The 25525-nt window shown below is 43.8% G+C and overlaps 1 protein-coding gene across 5 annotated transcripts in view; it reads left to right on the plus strand.

Moving 5' to 3' along the window:
- Window positions 1-25525, plus strand: part of vps13c (vacuolar protein sorting 13 homolog C) — a 100683-nt gene that overhangs the window by 66421 nt on the left and 8737 nt on the right. For all 5 annotated transcript variants that reach the window (XM_076736212.1, XM_076736196.1, XM_076736221.1 and 2 more), the window contains 25 exons: window positions 233-388; window positions 2329-2593; window positions 3038-3198; window positions 3308-3429; window positions 3933-4230; window positions 4598-4987; window positions 6044-6148; window positions 6726-6881; window positions 7563-7688; window positions 7771-7904; window positions 8239-8365; window positions 9038-9273; window positions 9360-9504; window positions 9699-9839; window positions 9920-10001; window positions 10561-10630; window positions 11400-11511; window positions 11848-11961; window positions 12377-12507; window positions 12765-12846; window positions 14569-14682; window positions 15420-15495; window positions 16059-16222; window positions 16321-16366; window positions 22217-22340. In XM_076736212.1, the coding sequence (XP_076592327.1) occupies window positions 233-388; window positions 2329-2593; window positions 3038-3198; window positions 3308-3429; window positions 3933-4230; window positions 4598-4987; window positions 6044-6148; window positions 6726-6881; window positions 7563-7688; window positions 7771-7904; window positions 8239-8365; window positions 9038-9273; window positions 9360-9504; window positions 9699-9839; window positions 9920-10001; window positions 10561-10630; window positions 11400-11511; window positions 11848-11961; window positions 12377-12507; window positions 12765-12846; window positions 14569-14682; window positions 15420-15495; window positions 16059-16222; window positions 16321-16366; window positions 22217-22340 (3677 nt within the window). The remainder of the gene's footprint in view (window positions 1-232; window positions 389-2328; window positions 2594-3037; window positions 3199-3307; window positions 3430-3932; window positions 4231-4597; window positions 4988-6043; window positions 6149-6725; window positions 6882-7562; window positions 7689-7770; window positions 7905-8238; window positions 8366-9037; window positions 9274-9359; window positions 9505-9698; window positions 9840-9919; window positions 10002-10560; window positions 10631-11399; window positions 11512-11847; window positions 11962-12376; window positions 12508-12764; window positions 12847-14568; window positions 14683-15419; window positions 15496-16058; window positions 16223-16320; window positions 16367-22216; window positions 22341-25525) is intronic.

Consider the following 25525-nt stretch of genomic DNA (forward strand, 5'->3'; position numbering starts at 1 on the left):
AGTTTATTGAACAGAGACGCTCATGATATCAAACAGTCTTCAGAATGACACCATGTCTGAACAGAGACTGAACTCTATGATCAGGCCCATCCAGTTCACTGTTAGCAGCTCTCTGAGAATGTCTGTGAATACTACAGCAGCAGAGGATGGTTTTCTTAAATTTATTTGCTTAGAATCAGGATGAAAAGGCTTGATGAGCAGTCTTTTGTTGCTGTTGTCTTTGTTCCTTCAGATGAAAAACAACCCAGTGCAGGACAAGAGTCCTGTTCACGGAGATGACTTTGTCATTCTTCCTGAACCTCGCACGGCCATCAACATCTGCTCCAAAGATACCATGAACATCACCATCTCCCAGTGCAGCCTCAGCGTCTTACACAACCTTGCCAAGGTACAACACATCATAACATCTTCTAGCTTTCTTTCCTTTGCAGGATCTAACTGAGCTGTAACATGGAGCTTCCCATAACCTGAACTTGTAACCTGTCACGTCCTGGTTGTGGGTTCTGTCTTGTTTCCCACAGTATTTTACAAACCAGAATGTTTCAGACACATGATACAGGTCACTGAAAAGGTGATACTGTGTGGAGACCCCAGGACAAACTGTCATTTTTTTTTATGTTCTCTTTGGCACGAGAGTGTACTGAGTGTAGCTCAGCTGCTCGACAGACACCAATGCCCAAAGTGGAGCTCTACATTTTCTTTTACACTCACATGTGGTGACTTTTAAACCTCTAATTGGCTAAATTAGTAGAAGACTTGTTGTCAAGTCGTATAGAATTTTTCTGCGCAGCTTCCCCACTTGAAAGGGATGGTACAGAGCATAGAGTTTAACTGGATTTTACTCATGCAATTCTCCCAAATAACCACGACTTTTCCTCTTCTCTTTACTCCTTTAATTTCAGTTTTTTAACTGAGAGTTGGGTTACAGAGCAGGGCAAACCAAGCAAGGTAAAAAACCTTAATCAAAGCACAGAAAATGTAGACATTGTAAATATAAGGGTATTCATGAAATAATCAGGCTCTCTTTGTCAATACTGCAAATAATGTAAACAATGTCAGCTTTTTAACTTAAATGTTTTTAAACACTTTTATGCAGTCATAATATTAAATGAAACACTTTTAATTACTTAACAGTTTTAAAGAATCCTTCATATTTTTGAAAATCAGCATGAATTTAGATTTTATCTGTCATTCATTCATTATAATAATTATCATTCTAATAATTATTATTTTAGCTGTACTCTCAAACACAAACATGTACCACCTTGTGATCAATATTACTACTTTGCTTTTTCACACCATTCTAAGCAAATAAAATCAGGGCATCCTCTTAAACTGAAAATATTTTAACGAAATATACACAGACTACAAACTTCGGCATTACACATGACACTAACAAACTATGAACTTCAGTGGCTTGTGTTGCTTCCTACAGCAGCCGTGATTTATTGTACATCTCTGAAAAACAAAAGGTCCGACATCTCACCGCTTGCCTCTCTGGATCGCGTCTGCACCGTTTGCTGCGTCTTTTGGTTCTACTGCATTCCTGTCGCTTTGGACTTGAGTCTTAGCTCGCTCAGGATTCCTCCATGTGCGTCTGACGCGCTGACTCCATCTGTTTCTGGATGCGCATTCAGGTGAATGCACCCTCCCTCTAATCAGCTTTGGACTCGCTACAGCTGGGCTTCAGACAGCTGTCAGTCACGCTCGTCCAGGCCTCCAAGATAGACTTGTATATTTTAAAGATATTTTCTAAGTAATAATTTTTAATTTTTTGTTCTTATTTTCCAAGTTGACTTTACACTTGTCGACACATGTCCTGGTTATTACTTGTGGTGTTTGTCATGTTACAAATCAACCGTTGTATATCCGACTCCTGAGAGCACCTGAACTTGGATTTAGAATGACCTCCTTAGCAGACCTAAAATTTCTGCTCATTTTCTTGCTCAAAAGCGTGAGAATAAAACAAAAGCGAGAGACAATCAATAGCTGTGAAGTTACAGGCCTGAGCCACAACCAGAGTTTCCCCGAAGTATTTATCTGCATTATTCACAAACAACAACCAACTAGACCGACTGATAAAGACAACCTCCCCAAACAGACACAGAGCAGTCTCACCCACAAACATAAGTAAAGCTGTCTGGTCTTCTGACAAGAGTTCTTCTGTTAATCACAAAGGAAAATATCAGTTTTTGTGCAGCAGAAATAAAATAGACACCGACTGTTAAGAACAGGAAATTCACTCCATCTTAAGTTGATAATTTCTTCATTCATTAATGAATCGCAGCAAAACAACCAGTGACTGTGTCATTGTTGTGTTTGGATTAGGCATTCTCAGAGGGCACTGCCTCCACATTTGACTGCTTGCTGAAGGAGAAGGCCCCCTTCACCATCAGAAACTCTCTCGGGATTCCTCTCATTGTGCAACACAGCGCCAGTCTGAGGCTGGTGGGTTCACCAGCGCAGGGAAAACTACACGAGCTGTCTGTGGATCAGAGCATGGACCTGGAGCACTCCACGTATGAATCATCATCTCGAGGCAAACTTTCGGCTCTGCAGCGGCAAGAGAGCTGCCTGTTCAACCTCACCATCGGTCAGAACACATCAACACAAAGGCCAATGTTGTTGGGTGTTTTTTTTTTTTTGTTTAACAGAATTTGTTGTCCAGGAGTTGTAATGTCTGCTGCAACATCATGTTTCAGGTAGTGGTGCAAAAAATAGAGTAAACAGATTCTGCACACTTGAATTTGTGCCGACACTCTAACATATAGTAGTGTGGTGTTTGCTACCAGGGTTCATGCTTACACATCAGTGCACACCACTGCTAGATAACAGACATACCATGGGCCAAAGTGATGGCACTGACAGTTTAATGTGAGTTGTTGGTGAAGTTCTAAACATCAGAAACCGTCTACCAGGACATTTGGGTGGTTATGGTGACATTTTTAAAATCAAGTTTTGGAAAACATCCAATAGGAGAACCTGCAGAATGTGTGAAGAAAGATTAAAGGTGACTGATGTGTCTCTGAACCCATAGTTCCCTCCGGATACAGTGAGATCTCCAACATAGCTGTAGACAAACCGGGTCGTCGTCTCTACAACATCCGTGGTCCGATGCTGCAGGAGGCCGTCTCTGTGCTGCTGCAGATTGACGCTGCCGATGGCAACAAGGTCATCACTGTCCGCTCACCATTGCAGGTCTGAATCACAAATTCAAAACCTCACCACACAGTTCTCTGAAAGTCTGAATAACAGTGAAGAACCAGGACAACTTCACATAACTGTTTGTTGTCGTTTGTGTTTTCAGATCAAGAATCACTTCTCTGTGCCATTCACCATCATGAAGTACTGTCCAGCATCCAGGAGCCTACAGAGTGTTGGACATGCCGAACCTGAGAGAGAGCTTCACATCACCTTAGAAACATATAGGTAGAATCACACTGCCTTGCTCAGGCCATCTTTACAGTTTAATTTACTGTTCATTGTTAGTTTCTGTTCAAAATTCATTCTGCAAGTAGCTGTTTTGTTTACACACGAGAGAAAAGAAAAGCTTGGCTGTTAAGACCTAACCCTAACCCTTAGTCAAAAATATTTCCCATCTAATCGACTTCCTGAGCCAGATACATATGTTCAAACTCAAAAACAGTTTGAGGACTAATTGGAAAGTCTGCTGAAATGCCAAACTCCTGTCCAGTCATTGTGCAAAAAGAATTCCCCGTTCAGAGATGAGTTTGTGAACGCAAACATTCAGGTGTCATAGGTCATAGTGTTTAATCTGCAGTAACCATCAGCTTTTGAACAGAACACACAGAGAGAAGCTTCTACAGATAGTTTGGCTGCAGTGTTGTCCGTCAGTCTTGCTGGCTCCTCTAGCACCAGGTGTGCACGTGAACAGGAAAGTTACAGTGTAGTTTTATCCCCCGCCCCTCCAGATGTCAGCTGTTCGTCCGTCCGGCAGGATGTCTGGATGGTCAGTATAGCCCGTCCTCCACCTGTGTGGCGTGGAAGGAGCAGGTGCACCACAGCTCAGAAGTACATTCAGTACTGCAATGTCCAGCGACTGACAGCAGCCTGCTGCCGCTGATGGTGAGCACGCTGGCTGTCCCCGATGACCTGCGACACATCGCCAGCCATGGAGAGGAGGACTGGGACCCGGCCTACATCATCCACCTCTATCCTGTGGCTACGCTACGCAACTTACTGCCCTACACAGTCCGCTACATGATGGAGGTACAATAGCTTCCACAGAAACCAGCACAAATAGAGCAAAAAACCAATATGAACATGAAAAGGTCTGTGTAAGGTCAGTGTATGTAAAGGTCTATAAAAGGTGGTTACATAGAAGGAAGATTATTGATTTTTGTTAATTTTGTCAGGATCATTTGAATTAAAATCAGAACAGTTTCATTAAAAATGATTTGAATCCATGGAGCAGATGATAAAAAGGTCTAATTTCTCTTCACAATTTGTACAAATGACCGAAGACAATGTGTCCTAAATCATGTGAACATCAATCAAACCCTGAGCTCTTGAAGTCTAATCCAATCATCTAATCTGGTTTGATCTGATGCAGTTTGACCTGGTCTTTCCTCCTCAGTGCTCAGCAGACTCTTTTGAGCTTCAGGAAGGCAGCACATCAGACCTCCTGAATGCTCGCGTCTCAGGTGAGATCATGTCGTTGGTGCTGATGAAGTATCAAGGCCGCAACTGGCACGGACACATTCGTATCGAGCAGGAAATGCCCGAGTTCTTTTCCGTGTGTCTCACCTGTGACTCGGACACCAACATGACGGTGGATGTGAACATTCATGTGATGAGGATGACGAGCCGCCTGCTGCTGTCAGTCTTCAGCCCGTACTGGATCATCAACAAGACATCTCGAGTGCTGCAGTACCGAGCTGAGGACATCAGCGTCAAACACCCGGCTGACTGCCGAGATATCATACTGTTCTCCTTCAGGAAGAAGAACCTCTTCAGCAAGAGCAAGGTGAGAAAAATGTCTGGACAGGCTCAGACCGCTGCCACAGTCCCGGCATGGAGTCTAAAGAGGAAGATCTGTGTCTGACGACGGTGATGTCCGTCTGTTCAGCACTCATCTCATCACCCATAAGCCAGATTTTAGAGTTTGGGTTTTAGGTCTTACTTTTGGGATTGCATCCAGATTTGTTGGTGTTTCCACTTAACAGATGCTTTAAGACTAGCCTTAACCTTAATTTCATACAAAGTCAGCTGAGGAACTAAACACTTTTTCAGGTTTTTAGCCAGATTTTTGTTTGTACTCAAAAAGGTTTGGAGTATGTTTTACCCAAGTTTAGCCTGATTAAACTTTTTTGGTTTTTTATCTGAATTTTTGTCAAGTGTTTCCCAAATTCATGTGTTTTTGTTTATACTTGAAAAGTAAAAACATACCTGGCATTGTTTTATAATGTTAAAAATGGTTTTACATAATGCAGTGAGGTTTTTTCCATGTTTCTGTTTCCAAGTGGCTAAGACAATAATTTTTTTAATTGGTCCAGTATTGATGGAGAGCTCTGCAGCCGGCAGCTGTGAAACAGGCGGCAGTGTCATCCCTCCACACTGTCAATGTTTGTCCAATCAAACTGTTTTTACCACTGATGGCGCAGATTGTTGTAATAAGTGTCAGAGGACATGCTGGAGAGGATCCTGCAGAGACAGACCTTCCTGTTAAAGAGGAAGATCCTCAGAATCAGCTGTTATATCGCTCTCACCAAAGCCACCAGACTCCATTCACAAAAGCAGCGATTTAACACCATAAAACAAACTTCATTCAAACCAACAGAAACCAAATAAAAGTCACCAAAACCTTCTTGTTCACCTGAGAGAGATATTCACATTTGACTCCAAAGTTATTGTCTCTGGACATTATGAGCACAGACATTTAAACATGTCGGAGTTTGACAGATTCTCCTGGTTGGAAAATGGTAATTACCAGATAACAGAGACTGTGGTTCACTGCAGTGTATCACGGTATGACAGCAGTATTTCAGTGTTTTGTTGACTGGTGTATTGTTGTTGGTTGCAGCTCCAGCTGTGTGTCTCTACCAGCTCATGGTCTGATGGTTTTTCTCTGGACACTGTGGGAAGTTATGGCTGTGTTCGCTGTCCCGCAAACAACATGGACTTCCTGGTAACTAAAAACCTCACTTTCAGCCATATCACGTGGTCTTCATCTGCAGATTGTTGGTGGTGCTCAGAATCATGCAAAGTCTGAACACCTACAGCTTCCATGAGAACTGAGCTGCTGAATCACTGAATTCTGTGTGATTCTGTAAAAAGCTCCAGAACAAGCACTAGGCTAGACTAAATCAGATCAGAAGAAACCAAGAGGAAGGTGAGCTAGAGCTGAAGCAAAAAATCAGTTCATCAGTTAGTTGGAAAACTAAGGCCATAATTTTGATGAAAGAATAGTTTTGTTTTTTGCTTTGCACTTGAATATTTGTTGGTTTTAGTCCTCTTTGACACTGAACTGAATTTCTTTGGGGTTTGCACTATTGGTCTGACTTAACAAGACATTTTCTTTATAGAAGTCAATTTGAGTTTTGGAAATGTGTGATTTATGTTCACATTTTTTTGACCTTTTACCAAACACCAAATAAGTAATTGATTAATTGAAAAAATAATGGACAGACTGATCAAAAGAATGGTTACTTGCAGTGCTGGCTTGATTCTTTGCTCTACATTGTACCTTATGTCTGTGTGTCCAGGTGGGTGTTAGTATCCAGATGAGCAGCTTTAACTTGACGAGGATCGTTACCATGAGTCCTTTCTACACTCTGGTAAACAAGTCGTCATATGAACTGGAGGTGGGAGAGGTCACCAGCCAGACGTCCACCAGGTGGCACTACATATCCTCCAAAGAGGTGAAAATAACAGTTCTTTTTCCCCATAGACACGGTCAGGGTGACTGAATCCCCAACAACCTAACTACAACCTCCAGAGAGCGTCGCTTTAAGAATTTGGTTCAATGCACTTTCAGATTTTGGATCCATTGTTAATCAGCTCATCAGCTGTGATGAAGCTCATGGGTACTGAAATATTTAGAGCCATTTCACAGGCCAAACTGATGGCCAGAACAGAACTCTAGAGCCTTTGATCAGAGTCTCTGACGGTCTGAGTTCAGGAGGATTTTGACCTCCATCAGAGATGGTTGGTGGGTGGTGTGTTTCAGTTCTCTGTATTTCTGTTGACCACCAGGTGGAGCATCCTGTTTAGAGGGAAATGAAAAAGAGACATGATGAGGTTCAGGTTGCTGCTTTGAGTGAAATAAACAGAGAAGACAGTGACCCAGTCACTCTTTATGCCAAATGTTCATTAGAATAGATTAGATTCAACTTTATTGTCATTGTCAGAGTGCATCACAGAGACAACGAATTGCAGTTTAGCATCTAACCAGAAGTGCAAATAGTCATAGTATCCGGGGGGGGGGGCTCATGCTCATCATTACAAAATCTTACCGAGTCACAGCCTCTTAGTGACAAGAGTGGCAAGTAGTGCCTAGAGTTTTGTTCTGTCGTTGTTAATCTGCTGTTGTTGTTCTGCAGTGCCTTCCTCTGTGGCCGGAGAACAGTTCGGGGAATTTGTGTGTTCGTGTGGTCGGATCTGAAACCACCTCCAAGTTCTTTCTCTTTAACCGGCAGGACAGCGGCACCCTTCTGAGCCTCGACATGGTCAGTCTGTTGAACCAAGCACATCAGCTGATTTAACGCTAGGAGTTGAGTACATTTCTCGGCTTTTTACATGTGTTTTCAGTGTGGAGGGATCATCGTCGACGTCAACATCTCTGATCTAGCCACCATCATCAGCTTCAGCGATTACTATGAAGGAGCAGCTCCGGCCCTCCTGCTCAACCACACACCCTGGGTCACCATCAGCTACAGGCAGAGGTCAGAGGTTACACTATTCGAACTTAGTCAACACAGTTATTCACACAGCAGACTGCTGAATCCTATTAAGATTGAATCGTTGTAAAACAAAAGCCTGATGAAAAGATGACTTCTGACCCATCACATCCTCCTCACTAATTTCTAATCCTGGAAGCAGCAGTAGAAGTCCTAATGCATCATGGTTACTACTGATGTTATTAAGAATGTCATCTGGTCACACACGCTTTAAGATACTGAGAAATAAGTTCTGATTCACGTTATTTTCAAAATGTTCAGAAGTTTGCTTAGACAGTTTCATAGAGACTGAAGCACCCTCTCTGGTTTTTTGGCTCAGTGGCTCAGCAGCGGTTCACCAGCTGAAACCTGGCGAGGCCCGGCGGTTTGTGTGGGATGACCCAGCCGGCGTCCGAACACTGAGCTGGAGCTGCATGGAACATTGCGGAGAGCTGGACCTGCTCAAGGTCTGACGCTATGGGGTTATCTTTGTCTGTTAATAAATACACAAAGAAATGTGCTATTACAAGCCATCCAACAAAAAATGCAACCCAAAACTATCCAAAAATATGATATGATATGACACCAGTGTGACAGGCAAAGAAATCTAATCTGCATCTAAAATCATATCGTCAGCACGACTGTATTGTCTGTCTTTTGTTTTTCCTTTGTGCATCTCCGTATTTCTGAGCTTTCTCGTTATAGTTAATGGACAGTTGTTGTAGTGGCGGGTTTCTGTGTGTTGCTGCTATTCTGTTCATCCAATCATCAGTTCAAAATGAGAAAAATGTTTTCGGGTTGTTCTACTGCTCTCAAGTGGTCACAAAAATCAATTACGGTAGCTCTGACCAAATGGAAAATATAGAAGACCAAGCATAGATCCCTAAAGACCCTCAAAACTAATTTCTGCCTCTGCCAATGGGATGATTGTGTTGCTCTGCGTCTGCTGGACGCGAAAAAAGGTGACTGCTTGCTTACATGTTATCATCAGTTCATTTATAACCAATACAACCAATGTCAGGTGCTAAGCATGAAGGTTAGCTCTTGATCTTGGAGTCAGCAGTTTAGTGATAGTAAAACGGGCCCAGAATCACACAGTCTGTCCCTGACAGTCGGCCTGTGTTTGGTCTTTGGTTCAGGACGAAGTGGGCCAGTTCTCCTATGACAGCCTGTCTCAGGTCCACTGGGTTTCCTTCCTGGATGGACGCCAGCGGGTGCTGCTGTTCACAGAAGATGTCGGCGTGGTGACAAAGGCTCGGCAGGCTGAGGAGCTTGAACAGTTCCAACAGGAAGTGAAGGTGTCGTTGCAAAACCTCGGACTGTCACTGATCAGCAACACCAGCCGGCAAGAGATCGCTTACATTGGCATCACCAGGTAAACACATTGGCAGGTAAAGACCAACACATCATTAAGTCGTGTGTGGTTTGCGTTTGTAGTTCAGGTGTGTTTCTGTATTACAGTTCAGGTGTGGTTTGGGAGATGAAGCCGAAGAATCGTTGGAAACCGTTCAGTCAGAAGAATATCAACCTGCTGGAGAAAACCTACCAGAGTCAGCTCAGTGGGAAGACTGAGGGGGGCTGGATCAAACTGGACACCAACCTGGAGGTCAGAGGCCACAACACACTCACAGACTAACACCCAGACAACCCCTCCCACCCCCCCACCCCACCCTGAGACTGACGACTAACATCCAGACCCCCCCCCCCCCACCTGGAGGCATTTTGACAGCATTTTTTAGAAACAGATTTCAGTCATTTCTCCAACGGGCTGTGAGAGTGTGTGATATCACTGGTTACCAGGTGAACCTCTGTCGAGCCACCATGATGATGCGTCAGCCGTTTTCCTGCCCAGTGAGGAGGAACTTCCTGTCTGGGATCCAGGTGGAGTTCAAACAATCGCCGCACCAACGCAGCCTGAGGGCCCAGGTGCACTGGCTGCAGGTAAACACACACACACACACACACACACACACTCGGATACATGCGCTCACCTGTATGACTGACACTGATTCTGTATGCAGGTGGATAACCAGCTACCAGGTGCCATCTTCCCCATCGTCTTCCACCCTGTTCTTCCTCCGAAATCCATTGCTCTGGACTCAGGTGGATCATCTTAATTGCCTGCTTCTACATCTCTAACCTGTTAACCTGTGGAGACTGCATGTTTTCTCTGTTGTTCCTCACAAACCAAAGTCAACCTGCTGACTGATCTCATCCAATCGCTGCTCTGCAGTGTTTTTACCTCCAGTAGCTGAGACTCACCATCAGCCCTTGTTTTCTGAGGCGTTCTCCTTTTATTTACTGTTCGGTGTCCGTTCAGTCTCCAATAAAAATCTGCAGCAAGTCAGTCTTAACTCACCACAGATGGTAACGTCAGCACTTTATTTCACAGTAAAAGCCTACCAGGGGTTCACATTAACATGGATTTATTTGTTCAGGAAGTGATGAATCTGACAAGTGGCTGAACACATTGAAATTTGCACACAGCAGCACGTGAACTGAGCAGAAGATATTAAAGTATTTAAGTGGATCTTTCACAGGTTGCCGACTGTGAACCAGCAGGTTTTACTGCTGTTAAAGACAGAAAGTTTAACGAGACGTTTGTGTGATTCAGTTTAATTGCTGAGTTGACTCTCTTTAACTCTTAGTTCTACCCCCACAGAGCCGAAGCCCTTCATCGACGTGTCCGTCATCACCAGGTTCAACCAGCACAGCAATGTCATGCAGTTCAAGTGAGTAACAACCAGTTCAACATGAGTGAGGATAGCAGTTTAAAGTGAATGTGAACCAGTTTCACATTGAATCACAGATGCCAGTGATGTGTAAGTAACATGACAGAAAGTCATGCAGCATCATGAGCTTTTGTGTGACTTCCAAAAATAAGAAAAATATAAGCTGAGAGATGAACTGACCTGAGAGCTCTTTGTAAATGTTCGGTGTGTCTTCACACACATTAAGAAATCTGAGTATCACCATCAGTAGTATTGATGCTGTTCACGGTGAGAGAGAAATATGTGATTATCTGTCCGTTTCCTGTCTTCTCGTCTTCTTCAAGTCCAGTTACCTTTTTTAACTGTGAACTACCACCCAATGATGCCAGTTATATTTACATAGTCCAGAGTCAGCAATTATTATTTACTTCAAAGGGCTTTGCAAATATCTAAGTTAGGACACCTTCTGCCCCTTGACCTGCCAGTCCACAGGTACTGTCCCTGTCCCCCTGTGTCTTAAAACTCCTGCTGAGATTATTTGAACAATCAGATATCAGTCTGTTTCTGAATGCCTCTTGTACTTTGCTTTTTTCTTTCTGGTTCTTCCTGGATGGTTACTCTGTAAATATGGTAATATCCAGCAGCTGACAGCGTGTTCTGATTGGCTGTCGGTTTATGGGCAGTTTCTGTTGTCTTTAAGTGTCTGTAACATCTGTAAATGTGTGAATCCTGTAACTGTGATGTGACTGATGGATGCAAATAAAGTACTGCCAATGTTTGTGTACCTCAGGTACTTTATGGCTCTGGTTCAGGAGATGGCAGTGAAGATCGATCAGGGTTTCCTGGGAGCCATCCTGGCTCTGTTTACACCTGCTGCTGACCCCCAGGCCAGCAAACAGAAGGTAGAGCAAGGCAGCTCCCACTTCTGTCGATGTTTAACATCTTTAAACCTTTTAAAACTTCTCAAAACCTTTGTTTTTGAAAAAGCCTTTCTCAGTTAACGCACGTATCATACCTGTTTTATTATTATTGTTATTATCTTATGTTGGGTATTTAATTCAGTTTATTTGCCTCTTTGCAGTCCTGAAATGTGTTAATCTGGTTCAGCCATGGAAAGCATTTTGTAGCTTTGTTTTGAAAAGTGTTGTATAAATAAAATGTATTATTATTATTATTATTATTATTATTATTATTATTATTATTATATCAACATGTTTGAGCAGGCACTTGTGTCTCAGTCTCGCCTCATAGAGAGAGATCTGCAGCTGCTGCAGACCGAGCTGATGGAGGCGTCGCTCACCGACACATCAGGACTCAGTTTCTTCGAACATTTCCACATCTCACCCATCAAGGTGAGTAGATGTTCAATTTTTTGTTCTGTAAAACTTCAGAGTGTTCATGCTGCATCCAACTGAGTTTTAGAAATATGTCTCCTCGGGGGTGCCCCTATAGCTCAGTTGGTAGGGTGTGTGCCCCATTTATTGAGGCTGTTAGTCCTCTGCAGTGGCCGCAGGTTCATCTCCGACCTGCAGCTGATTTTCTGCGTGTCGTCCCCTCTCTCTCTGCCCCCTTTCCTGTCATACCTGCAGCTGTCACTATCATAAAGGCTAAAAAGCCTCCCAAAAAATTAAAAAAAGAAATATGTCATCTGTCATTTCAGCAAAATGAAGTCAGTTTTATTTGTACAGCTCAATATAAAATTAGACCCCTTAATACATTAATACATCTATTCGAAGAAATCTGAACCTTCATGTTTTCATGTTTCAGCTCCATCTCAGTCTGTCTCTGGGCTCCAGCGGTGAGGATTCAACTCAGGAGACAGCAGCCATTCAGTCTCTCAACCTGTTGCTCAAAAGTATCGGAGCCACACTGACCGACGTTGACGACCTCATCTTCAAGTAAGACACTTCCTGCTCAGTGCTCTTTTTGTTTTGTTCTTTTAGAGATACATTCTTGGCCAAAAGGATGCTGCAGAACTGCTCTGTTGTCAGTTTAAGGTAACGTCAAATACTGTGCTCAGATGTGCTGTTTGAACTCTGCAGCCACAGGAAGAGGAAACATTTGTTGCTCAGTCTGTAAAAGTAGTTACAAAAGTTGTCTCCATCTTCCTGTCTGGTGTAATGTAATTGTTTCTTGTCCTCTTTGTCTCTCTCAGACTGGCCTTCTTCGAGGTGAAGTACCAGTTTTACCGCAGAGAGAAGCTAATGTGGGCAGTGGTCCAACACTACACTGAACAGGTAACACTACAGTCTATGTGGTGGAGAGTATCAACCATGTTACTCTGCTGATGTTTGAGTGTGTGGTCTTTAAGGTGGACCTGCCTCTGTCTCAGTGTGTTTCTGGTAGAGTTGGGTGGTATCCAAATTTTAATAGTGTCAAACCTTCCCCACATTTTCCCGGGGTATACGGTAATGCCGTGACTAATTAAAAATCACTGTGCAGGGCAGCGTGACATGCGCGCAGTTCAGACGGTCAATGCTCACGCTAGGAAGCACCAATCCTAACTTGTAGCATACTAGAATGACAGGGAGAAACTCAGCTAAAAGCCTCTACCAAGCATTGCCACCCAAACGAAACATAGTTCATACCCCAAGAATTTATACGCGCAGGTAACGAATACACAAAAATAGCAAAGATGTCTGCCTCCTCACTGTGCGACGAAAACTCGGCGAGCTAGCAGAAAAAACTTCACAAAATCATAAAGTATGTCTTACCTTTGCTGTTTTGTGGTCAAAAGTTCTATTCCAGCTCGAAGAAATGCTGCTAATGTCTCCTCCTGTGACTCTGTGTTAGTTTGACACCAATCACAAAGGTCCTGGTTATTTACATGAAGAGGAGGGGGTTTCTAGAGGGGAGGGAGCGCTCTTCATGCGATAACCTATCTCTGGGGTTACTTCCCTCTGGATTGTCATTGGTGTTACTATGGTGAATTTGTGTGCTGCCCCTCGATTCTCTTGTCTCTGACTGGTTGATCATCAAAATAGACCAATGGGTCGCTGAACTGACAAGATAACGGTACTCTGCCCTGATGCGCCCAAATGAGCGCCTGGATATACCTGTGTTAAAACATCTGTAAAACTGCGTAGGTTCATTTTTTTAGCATGTACTTTTGCAGTTGCCTTGTTCTCGAGTAAAAATTCAACCAGATACATTGAAGAGTGGACTTCATTTTTGTTATGACGATGCTACAATTATGTTAGGCCCCTAAAGACCTATATGCGCAGCATTTTTTTAATGACGGTAATGAAACCGATACCGTGGGATACCTTATTACTGGATTACCGCCCAACCCTAGTTTCTGGTTTGAAAAAAGTACAAGGATGTGATTTTTGCATGTATTCCCTGATCATGCTTTGCATTTTGAATCTATTTCGTCATTATCAGTTCTGATTCTTGCAGTCTCAAGACTGTCAGTTTTTGACTGTCAGGTAGCACGGTGGGACAGTGGCAACAATGTCGCCTCACATCTAGAAAGTCCCGGGCTCGATTCCCACCTGGGCCGCTGTGGGTGCCCAAGGCGTGTCCTGTGTGGAGTTTGCATGTTCTCCTCATGTTCACCTGGGGGATCCTCCATAAAATGAAACCCCCCCTCTAAAAACATGCATGAAGATCACCACCTGACCAATGGCCACCTGACCACCACCACTCCTGGTCTGCCGTGGAGGAAGGGCTACCAGGATGGGTCAAAGGAAAAATTTCAACAATGCATGGCGTGTGTAGCATGTTGTGCATGTAGTGTGTGACAAATGATTTCTCTGATTTCTTTCTTCTAACCCCCCAGGATTGTTTTTCTCTTCATGCTCCTAAAAGTTGTCTAAAGAAATGATCAGAGGAGAGAACATCACTTTGGTTCAGCAGTCAAATTATGACAAAAGCCAAATGGCTCATGAGAAGCTTCATTTTAAAAGCTTGTAAGCCCAAACATTTGGGAACCTTTGATTTGTTGTTTCTGACTGCAGTTCCTGAAGCAGTTGTATGTTTTGGTTCTGGGTCTGGATGTCCTGGGAAATCCATTTGGACTAATCCGGGGTCTGTCTGAGGGAGTAGAGGCCTTCTTCTATGAACCTTTCCAGGTAACACAACTTGCACACACACATACACATTTACAAGACATTTTCAACACAACACATCAAGATCTTAAGTGCTAACCTGAAGAAGTAGGGTTTAAGGCCTGAACACATCAGGATGTAAAATGACTGACTGTTAGCAAACTTTGTTTTCCTTCTTCACTAACTTTCTTGAACAAAATGGTGTGTAATGGAGAACTGATTATCAGGGAAAAGTCAACAGAACAGTAGACAGATGCTCTTTGAGCTAATGTGACAGAGCTAACAGTTAGCCATGCAAGCCAAGCCTCTGGCTGGACAAGTGAACATCAGTTTGTGGTCTGACAGCAAAACAGGATCCAGAGAACCATATATGAATCATCTCCAAATACAATAGTCATTTTCTTAGGGTTCTGATGAAAACTAAAGATGTGCAGGTTATTAAGAAATCACACTTTTCTAAATGCGTGAGTGATAAGTGGAACCAGAAAATACAATGTGTAATTGCCTCTATAATGGACACTTGTCACTTAAAGTGTATTTGCATCATACACAACATATATACAATGGCATTATTTATCTGGAATTACCCCTCGCGGGACTAATAAAGGAATATTGAAATGAAGGAATGATGATCGTGAATGACACATGTTGACCTGTGCTGACTTGAGTTCTCGTTCAGGTCTTGGTGGGGTGTGAAGACCCGTAGTCTGAAGTCATGTTAGCTTGCTTTAATAATGCTGACTGCTGTGTGCATTCATCAGGGAGCTGTTCAGGGTCCAGAGGAGTTTGCTGAAGGTTTTGTGATTGGAGTCCGTAGCCTGCTGGGTCACACTGTTGGTAAGAATCTCTGCCACAAAACACCAAACTAAAGAGTTGCTTGAATTTCTTCATTTAATATTTTTCTGAATTAAATATTTGTTTGAACTGCATTAAATCACTTCTTTGAGTTGTGGGAACCTTAAAGTTGATCTCCGGAGATTTTCCACCTCAGCATGTATTTCCATGTTTCTCCTGGTGCTGGGGAGTTCTATTGCACATGTATGAAATGCTGTATAAAGACTTCAGTGTCTCCATGGGAGCTGTGTGAAGTCTGATAAATGTCCTCAAGTGATGTAATTTGAATCAGCATCACTTGAAGACTACAAGTTTGAGAATTAAAAAAATCTCTTCGAGTGGAGGTAGAAAGATAGTTGACCTCACCAGACCTCTGTTGCTGCTGCTCACCTCTGCTGCAGGCTATATTGACTGCTACTATTGTAACACATCCCAACCTACCACATGTTTCAGCAGTCCAGTTGCATTGTGGTGAATGTAGACACCATGCTTTGACAAGGAAGAACAATGTGTGGAATAAAATGACTGTTATCAGCAAACAGTTTGCTCCTCCTGGTGGCCTGCAGGTGGTGCTGCAGGTATGGTTTCCAGGATTACTGGTTCAGTGGGTAAAGGTCTGGCAGCCATCACCATGGATAAAGAGTACCAACAGAAACGACGAGAGGAGATGAACCGACCCCCCAAAGACTTTGGAGAGAGTCTAGCTAAAGGAGGAAAAGGGCTGCTGAAGGTACAGAGAGACTCATTTTGTTAACATTCCTCTGAAAACAGTTTCTCAGCTGATGTGAGGTCAGTAGATGAAGGTCACTAACAGCTCTGTCTCTGCAGGGGGTCGTGGGTGGAGTTACAGGAATTGTCACCAAACCTGTGGAGGGTAAGTGTCCACCACTTCCTTTTGTTCTATTGTATAGTTCTCCCACTTTGCTAAATTAAAGATTTATCATCATGTCAAGTCAAAATAATTTATTGAGCACATTTAGATGAAGACAAAAACAAATATTTACATAACTAACACAGTAAATTCAATTATCATTGATAATAATGGGGTTCAAATGCAGTTGAAAAAAGGCTGTACAATGGGATTTCAATAGTGATGTTTGAGAGGTTCAAACTGGACCATGAACTGTAACGTTCCTCCTGTCTGGATGTGAAAGGTCTAGATGTAGAATATAGGCAGAGGAAGTGTGGAGGTCAGAGGTGCAGGCTGTCAGTCCATATGGAGCTTTAAAAATAAATGAAAGAATATTTTATTTATGAAACAAGGCTGTTGTTTTTTTATGTTGTTATTTTTATTTGCAGTTTATATGCTCCTAAGCGATGTTTGAATTAAATGTCAGTCAAAGATAACACACTAAAGCTCAGACCTGTTTGTAGTAAAGAAACAAATACAAAATTATCCGTCAAAGAATCAAGATATTTTAGAAAGGAAAACTAAATGTTACCCAGGATGAATTTATGCACAACAGAGGTTTACATAGTAAGCAAAAAAAAAAAAAGTCAACAAAGCAAAATATATGTTGTGTTTTAGATTCATAGTTACCCTTTGCTTTGATAACAGCATTGCTTTTGTCTCAGCTACTTTACAAAGTCATCACCTCGACTGATTTTCCAACAGTCCTGAAGGAGGTCTTGTATTTGCTGAGCTGCTAGCTGCTTTTCCTTCACTCAGCTCCAGCTGATCCCAAACCATCTCACTTGAGTTCAGGTCAAGTGATTGTGGAGAGCAGGTCATGTAATGCAACCCTCCATCACTCTCCTTCCTGGTCAAACAGTCCCCTTGCTGTGGTAGCCATGCTGGTTCAGTGTATTTTGACCCCCACGGCATCACATTTCCACCTCCTGCTGCTTCACAATGGAACCACACCTCAGATACCATCCATTTACCTTCTCTAACGCCTGGAACCAAAACCTCAGATCTGGACTCATCAGATCAGTCCAGGTCTTCACTGGTCCAATGTCTAGTCCTCGTGGTTCTTTGTTCTAGCAGTTACAATTTACAATTTACAATTTGTCATTTGGCAGACGCTTTTATCCAAAGTGACATACATATAAGATTTTCATACAACAACGTTCTAGATGGGGGAGAGCAACAAGAATAAGTGGAATAAATGCCGTAACGCAACTTTCTGGTCCAACTGGCCGTATGTGCTATGAGACAGTGCTACGAAGTAGTGCTAAAAGTACATAGTCGAGCAAGAGTTGTTTTTTTTTTTTTTTTTTTAATTAAAGAACAAGGTGTTCAGTAAAGAGCTTGGTCTTTTTCTAAAGATCACGAGGGACTCTGCAGAGCAAATGGAGTTTGGTATTCAATATTCAATTCAGTATTCCTTCATTAGTCCCGCAAGGGGAAATTCCAAATTACAGCAGCATCAATAAAGCAAGTAATATAACAAGTGCATGCAGGTAAAAACAGCAGTATGTACAAAAGAGTGGGAATTTTAAATAAAAATACAAAGAGTCATCCTAAAGAAAAATTGTAAAAAATTGTACTAGTATTTACAGATTGTTCTGTACAAGTTTTATTGCACAGCTTATTGCACAGATTATTTCACTGATTACTTGGAGCAGTTTTTGTTGTACAGTCTGACAGCTGCAGGGAGGAATGACCTGCGATACTGCTCCTTCACACACTTAGGACGTAGCATCCTGTCACTGATGGAGCTCCTCAGTGGAGTGAGTGTGTGTTGGAGGGGGTGGGAGTCATTGTCTGTCATGGAGGACAGCTTGGCTGTCATCCTCCTCTTCCCCACCTCCTCCACCAGTTCCAGAGGGCATCCCAGGACCAAGCTGGCCTTCCTTATGAGTTTGTCCAGCCTCTTCCTGTCAGCTGTTGTGATGCTGCTCCCCCAGCAGACTACACCATAGAAAATGGCAGAGGCCACAACAGAGTCATAGAAGAAGCAGTGCCCCACGCACCCCAAAAAACCTCAGCCTCCTGAGCAGATAGTCTGCTCTGTCCTTTTTTGTAAAGTGCAGTGGTGTTATGAGTCCAGTCTAGTTTGTTGTTCAGATGAACACCCAGGTACCAGGTACACCCAGGTAAGATGTCACCATCTCAATGTCCCTTCCGTGGATGTTCACTGGTGATGAGGAAGAACGGGCGCTGATGGAAGTCCACAACCAGCTCCTTGGTTTTACCTGCATTAATCAGGAGGTGGTTCTGCTGGCACCAGTCCACAAAATCCTGGATGAGTCATCTGTATGACCTGTCGTCCCCATCTGTGATGAGGCCGACAATGGCAGTCATCAGAGAACTTCTGCAGGTGGCAGGTGGGTGACAGGTGGGAAAAGTCAGCCGTATAGAGGGTGAATAGGAATGGTGCCAGCACCGTTCCCTGGGGGCCCCCTACACTGCAGAGGACAGTCCCTGGTAACTTGTTCCACCACCGGGGAACCACAGAAGAAAAGAGTCTAGCTAGAGACTTAGGGCTTTTTGGAGGTGGCATTACCAGGCGCCGTTCCTGGGCAGAGCGTAGTGAGCGGGAGGGAGCATAAACCTGAATAAGGGAATTCAGGTAGGTCGGAATGGTTTTGGTGGCAATTTTGTAGTTACTAACTGTTGTGGTGGTAAACTAACTTTAGACAGTAGTATCTATAAGTGTCCCAAATGCTATCTCATTAGCCCCTTATGCATCTCAACTAGAATTGTAGTTAGTTGTAGTGTAGTTGGCTGTGACGTGGTCTCGGCCTTTCGAGGTAGAGGGAAGACAACTGCATGGCAAACATGGGCAGTTTGTCCTGAAGTGGGCCCAGTGTTCAGCAAACTGAGTCAGTACCCACCTACCAGAAGAAGAAGAAGAAGAAGAATCAGAGGGACAATCCCCTTTATTCGTCACACAGATACATGCATCATGCCCACACACACGCCATGCACTGGTGAAATTTATCTTCCGCCTTTAACCCATCCTGGTCGTCCTTCCTCCGCGGCATCCAACCGGCGCCCGGGGACCCAGTTCCTTGTGTCACCATTGGTCAGGTGGTGATCTTCTTGCATGTTTTTAGTGGGGGTATATTTTTTATGGAGGATACCCCAGGTGAACACGGGGAGAACATGCAAACTCCACACAGAAAGGCCTTTTTCCTCAAGCAGCAGGCACCGAAGGCATGGTGGAGGACACACCCCCGGTGCCCGCAGCGAGAATTGAACCTGGGACCTTCTTGCTGTGAGGCGACAGTGTTGCCACCGTGCCACCGTGCCACCCATTGAAGATGCTGATCTCAACATTCTCGAGAAATTTGTTGTCACTATGTATGACAAACACAGCAACACTACCAAGGTTGATGAGGCAAGACTGCACTTGTTTGCTCGGAAGCAAAGACCCTATGACTCCATTCCACCAACTAGTGCATCTCTCGTTCAGCATGTTAGACGATCTGCATTCCAAGCTGCTTGCATATGGGGCCAGTCAACAGAATGTACAATGCAACCTGAAAGTCCTGGCAACTGGGGCTGGCAAAGAAAAGGTGAAGCCTGGGAAGTTCTCTGGTCAACCCTCCCACCCATTGCTCAGTCCTGCCAGCAGCTGACAAAATGTCGTTGCATGGGTGAATGTCGGGGACCATGCAAATGTTATCGCTACACCCTGAAGTGCACACAACTGTGTAGCTGTAAATGCAAAGAATAAAACAATGATCCAGGTTAAATTCAAGTAAGTCACTTCAGTCTGTTGTAGTATATTGTGCTTCTGTCACAACAATTTGAGATACCACATCGGTAACTTCACTGAGACAGTGCTAGTTCATATAATTGTCATCATATCACTATAACGCTTACTGATATTGAAATTTTGATTGCAGAATTCGATTCCTCGTGTCAAAAAACATACATTTTGATGTACAGATCATCAAAATGTCATTACTTTGACAATATTTAGTGCAAATACTGTTTCGTACTGGTACAAATGGCGGCCATCTTGAAAAATGGCGGCCATTTTGTTTTTGACATTGGCTAACGTGCTTTTCTGAAAGAGGGAGTTCTGAAGCACCTGTGTGCCAATTTTGGTGCTTGTATCACCAAGTGAGAGATTGTTTCAGCAATCTGCACCACTAAAAGGAAGTCAGCTGCATGGGGTTTAAGATGAATATTTATGTCACCCGTGACAATCAGTGGGGTGCCATCTTCAAGAATGGTTGAGAATAGCATGTCCAGTTCCGCTATAAAGTTCCCCAGAAGCCCAGGTGGGCGATATACCACCAATATATACAGCTTAGTGGGAGCAGTAACCATGATTGCATGATATTCGAATGAGGAGCAGTTGCTGAGAGGAGTGAGCTTGGTGAATTTCCAGTTTTTGGAAATGAGTGTGCCTGTGCCACCTCCACGTCCGAGAAAGTAGAGTCAGTTGAAAGCGCAGCTGGTGTGACTGTGTTTTCTAGACGGATCCAGGTTTCGGTCGCGACTAGGACCTGAATTTGATGTAGCTTTACAAGTGCTTGGATAAATTCAGTTTTGTTTACAGCAGACCAGCAATTCCATAGGGCAAAGGAAAAAGCAGGGTGAGAAGCTGAGGTTTTTCTGAGTGAGTAGTGGTTCTCAGGATTGCGTTGCCTTTTATGGCCGATGCGTTTTTTTCACGTGTCCTGTAGGACCAGAATATATTGATAGCACATGGTGTGTGTGCACAGAGAGGCAGCAGGAGTAGTATAAGAGTAGTGGTGGTTACCTGTGTCCCCTGTGTCCCTGTTCAGTGGAGTCCCGCAAGTAGACTTGCAGGTCTTTACCCAAAAGGGTCTTCACACAAGCGCCGACGCTTCAGCGCAGACTGTGTGTTAAATACAGGAAGTGCTACAGCTGTGCCCCCTCACAGCTTGTCACTACGGCTGAACCCACCCCTTCAGGGCTTCACCGGCTAGCGACAGATAGAGGGCGTGACCCGCGTCAGCCGACCCTACTATTGAAACTCAGAGAGTGAGAGCGAGTGCTCCGTGACACAAACACAACAACAATAACAAAGTCTGCTAACAGCCTAGCTTCTAGTGTGAGCCAGAAATAACGACAGAAAACACTTACTATTCAACTGCCAACTCCTATCAAAACCTAGCTTGCTTGCTCTAGTTCACTTTCCCCTCAATCGTGCTTTCTCTGCAGCAGTTGGACCATGAAGGCCTGATTCACTCAGTCTTCTCCACCAGTGGATGGTGAAATGTGTCTGCTGCCTGAACTCTGAGCAGCTTTAATCTGAGCTGCTGTTAACAGCTGATTTCTGAGGCTGCTGACTGATGAGCTTCTCCTTTGCAGCAGAGGGACCCTCTGGTCTTCTGTCCTGGATCAGTCCTCATGAGAACCAGTTTTATGAGAGCACTTGCAGATACATACAAACATACAGTAATGATGGATGTCATTTCTCTTGACTTAGTTGAATGGTTCTTACCATAATATGGATTCCATCAGTAGTTGACTAGGGCTGTTTAACAACACCACCTCTGCAACACTACATGGTGTTATCGCTGATGATCTCAAACCCAAAAATTCATTAATTAACTTTTGAGAAGTCACTCTTGTTAACTGAAAATCATTCCAGGGGAAGGTTCTGAGAGAATGACAACAGAGAGCAAAGCTGCCATCAAAGCAAACAGTGACGACTGTGAAGAGTCTGAAACATAAAACATATTTTGCACTTATTTATTTACAACATACTTCCATACTTAAATAGTTTTGAAGGTGAATCGTGTGAACAGATGCGATGTTGATTTGAAATGTGGTCTGACCTCCATGTGTCTGCAGGGGCCAAGAAGGAGGGAGCAGCAGGTTTCTTTAAGGGCATCGGGAAAGGCTTGGTGGGTGTAGTCGCTCGGCCGACAGGCGGCATTGTGGATATGGCAAGCAGCACCTTCCAGGGCATCCAGAGGTACACTGCACTCTATCTTACTTCACTTAAACCTTCAGAACACATGGGTTTGTATTGTACTGACACAGTTTCTGTGTGTTTCCTTACTTGTAGTTTGTTTCCAATATTTTGCTCAATGAAGAACTTCCTGTGTTGTCTGTGTGCTTCATAATATTTTTGCTGTCTGCTCTGTTCTTGTCTGCTCACTAATTTTCACATTTTCTGCCTTTGTTTTCTGTCTCGTGTTGTTGTTTCCTGGAGTTTTGTCCTTTCGTTTTCTTGTTTTCATGTGTGAGTATTTCATATTAAACACATTAAAGCTGAGCTCTTTCATCACTCTGAAGTCTGTTAGTGAAATTCAACTTTTATCAGTGATTTTCCTCAACTGATCACTGAACTGATCACTGTGATCAGTTCTCTGTATCACAGAGTTTCTCTTCAGTACCTGTTTGAAAATAATCTTTCATTGTGGCAAAAGAGAAGACCTTTAAAATATCACCTTTAATCCGTGTCAAATGAGTGAAGATGAAGGAGATGAGCTTCAGTGTGCAGCTGTGTGTTTTTGCATGTTGTTGTCGTCCTGCAGCAGACGGAAGGTAAGTTGCTGCATCGTGTCAGAAATAAAAACATCATGTTCTGAACTGATTCATACTCACATCGTCCGTCACTCTGCTACTACCCTACCCCCCGTAAGTCCCGCCCCCTCAGCTTGCTGCAGCATTGTGAGTCAAGAAGTCACGCCCCTGAGAAGAGTGCTGCATTTGGAGCTTTTCAGAATTTGTCATGTGATGAAGCTATGGTGTTTTAATCTATTTACAGTGTCTCAAAGTGTAACATCACAGACATGAACTCAGGATTCAAACATAACCTTTAACTTAACTTTACAATTTTTTTTTTCAGCAACCAACAACCACAACATCCAATCAGTTCCTAGTTCAGTGGTTCCTAAACTTGTTCAACCACAGAACCCCTTCATAGTAATTTTAATCTCAGCACATGCTCAGCTGCCACGACACTGCCCGTTTGTCTGCCTCGAGTAACTGTTGATGTTTGTTAGTTCTGTTATTCTTGTGTAAAACTGTCTAAGTTTGTTTTGTTAATCGTCTAGTTAGTCTGCTGTCATAAAGTGGATCGACTAGCACAAAGCCATCTGGATCATATTAACCATCCTATGGATTACCGCAAGGAATAGTTGGGCTCTACTACCAGAGTCCCGTGGCAAAAATGGACTCACCTACACCTGGGAATTTCTAGTCCAGCTCCAGTCTTCCATACCTTGCAGGATTAAGCCATCCCGCATTGTGCTGGCAGAAATCCGACTGAGGAAAAGAGGAAGGGGTACCTGCTAGGTTGTGAAAGCGGCCCTTTAAACCCCCTCTTCCCTCCATCATCATGTCCAGTGTATGGGGTCTCCAGAACAAAGTAGATATACTACTAACCCTAACCCTAATGCAAAATGCTTAGTGGAGAGAACCTTCAAGGAAGCCGGTGTCATCGCTCTAACCGAAACCTGGCTGGAAGAAACTGTCCCAGATGCCGAGGTAGATCTCAACAACTTCACCATCCTCTGGGCAGACTGCACAAAGGAGTCTGGCAAAGAGAGGGGTGGAGGGTCTGCATGTATGTCAACAACAGATGGTGTAACAACATTAAGATCCAGAGCAAGATCTGTACTTCAAATGTGGAGATGTTGACACTATGCCTCTGCCCCTTCTACCTTCCACGAGAATGTCCCACTGTTGTCATCAGCTGTGTATATATTCCACTGGGCGCTAATGTTAATGCTGCTGCTGAGCTAGTGGCTAATGCCATTAGCGGCATGCAGGGCAAATATCCTGAGGCTCCGGTGCTTATCACGGGGATTTTAACAGTTGCAGACGTGTATGTGGACATACCGACAACGAGGGGAAAACACACTGGCCTTATGTTATGGAAAGACACTATATTGCCAAAAGTATTCACTCAAACATTTGTTTCTACAAACATTTGTGAAAGAATGGGTTGCTCTTAGGAGCTCAGTGAACTCCAGTGTGGTACTGTGATAGGATGCCGCCTGTGCAACAAGTCCAGTTGTGAAATTTCCAGTGAAAGGAACTCTGAATGCTGCAGGATACCAAGAGATTTTGGACAATTCCATGCTCCCACCTTTGTGGGAAAAGTTTGGGGATGGTCCCTTCCTGTTCCAACATGATTGTGCACCAGTGCACAAAGCAAGGTCCATAAAGACATTGATGAGAGAGTTTGGTGTGGATGAACTCGCCTGGCGTGCACAGAGTCCTGACCTCAACCCAGTAGAACACCTTTGTGATGAATTAGAGCGGAGACTGAAAGCCAGGCCTTCTTGTCCAACATCAGTGTGTGACCTCACAAATGCGCTTCTGGAAGAATGGTCAAAAATTCCCATAAACACACTCTGAAACCTTGTGGAAAGCCTTCCCAGAAAAGTTGAAGCTGTTATAGCTGCAAATGGTGGACAGGCATCATATTAAACCCTATGGATTAAGAATGGGATGTCACTTAAGGTCCTATGCAAGTCAAGGCAGGTGAGCCAATACTTTTGCCAATATAGTGTATTACTGATGAAGAAGAAGAAGAAGAATCGGGGGGAAACATTCCCCTTTATTTGTCACACACACATGCGAGCACGGCACACGGAGGTGAAATTTGACTTCCGCCTTTAACCCATCCTGGTCGTCCCTCCTCCGCGGCAGACCAGGAGCGGTGGGCAGCCAGACCCGCGCCCGGGGACCCATTCTTCTGCGTCACCATTGGTCAGGTGGTGATCTTCTTGCATGTTTTTAGTGGGGGTATATTTTTACGGAGGATACCCCAGGTGAACACGGGGAGAACATGCAAACTCCACACAGAAAGGCCCTCCTCGAGCAGCAGGCACCGAAGCATGGTGGAGGACACACCCGGTGCCCGCAGCGAGATTCGAACTTGGGACCTTCTTGCTGTGAGGCGACAGTGATGCCACCGTGCCACCTGCGTACATTTCCCATGCCCAGCTACTGCTTGGTTTCTCTGACCACAATGTTGTCTTCCTGCTTCCGCACTACAGAATGGATCTGAGACATCAGAAGCCCCAGACCAACAGCGTCCACCAGTGGATGGAGGACAGTATTGCCTGCACAGACTGGGGCATTTTCTCATTGGTAGTCTGAAGGATGACAGAGAGTCTCTGTCATCACAAACTACATTAAATT

Source organism: Chaetodon auriga, chromosome 1, assembly GCF_051107435.1.
Source record: "Chaetodon auriga isolate fChaAug3 chromosome 1, fChaAug3.hap1, whole genome shotgun sequence".
Lineage (NCBI taxonomy): Eukaryota > Metazoa > Chordata > Actinopteri > Chaetodontiformes > Chaetodontidae > Chaetodon > Chaetodon auriga.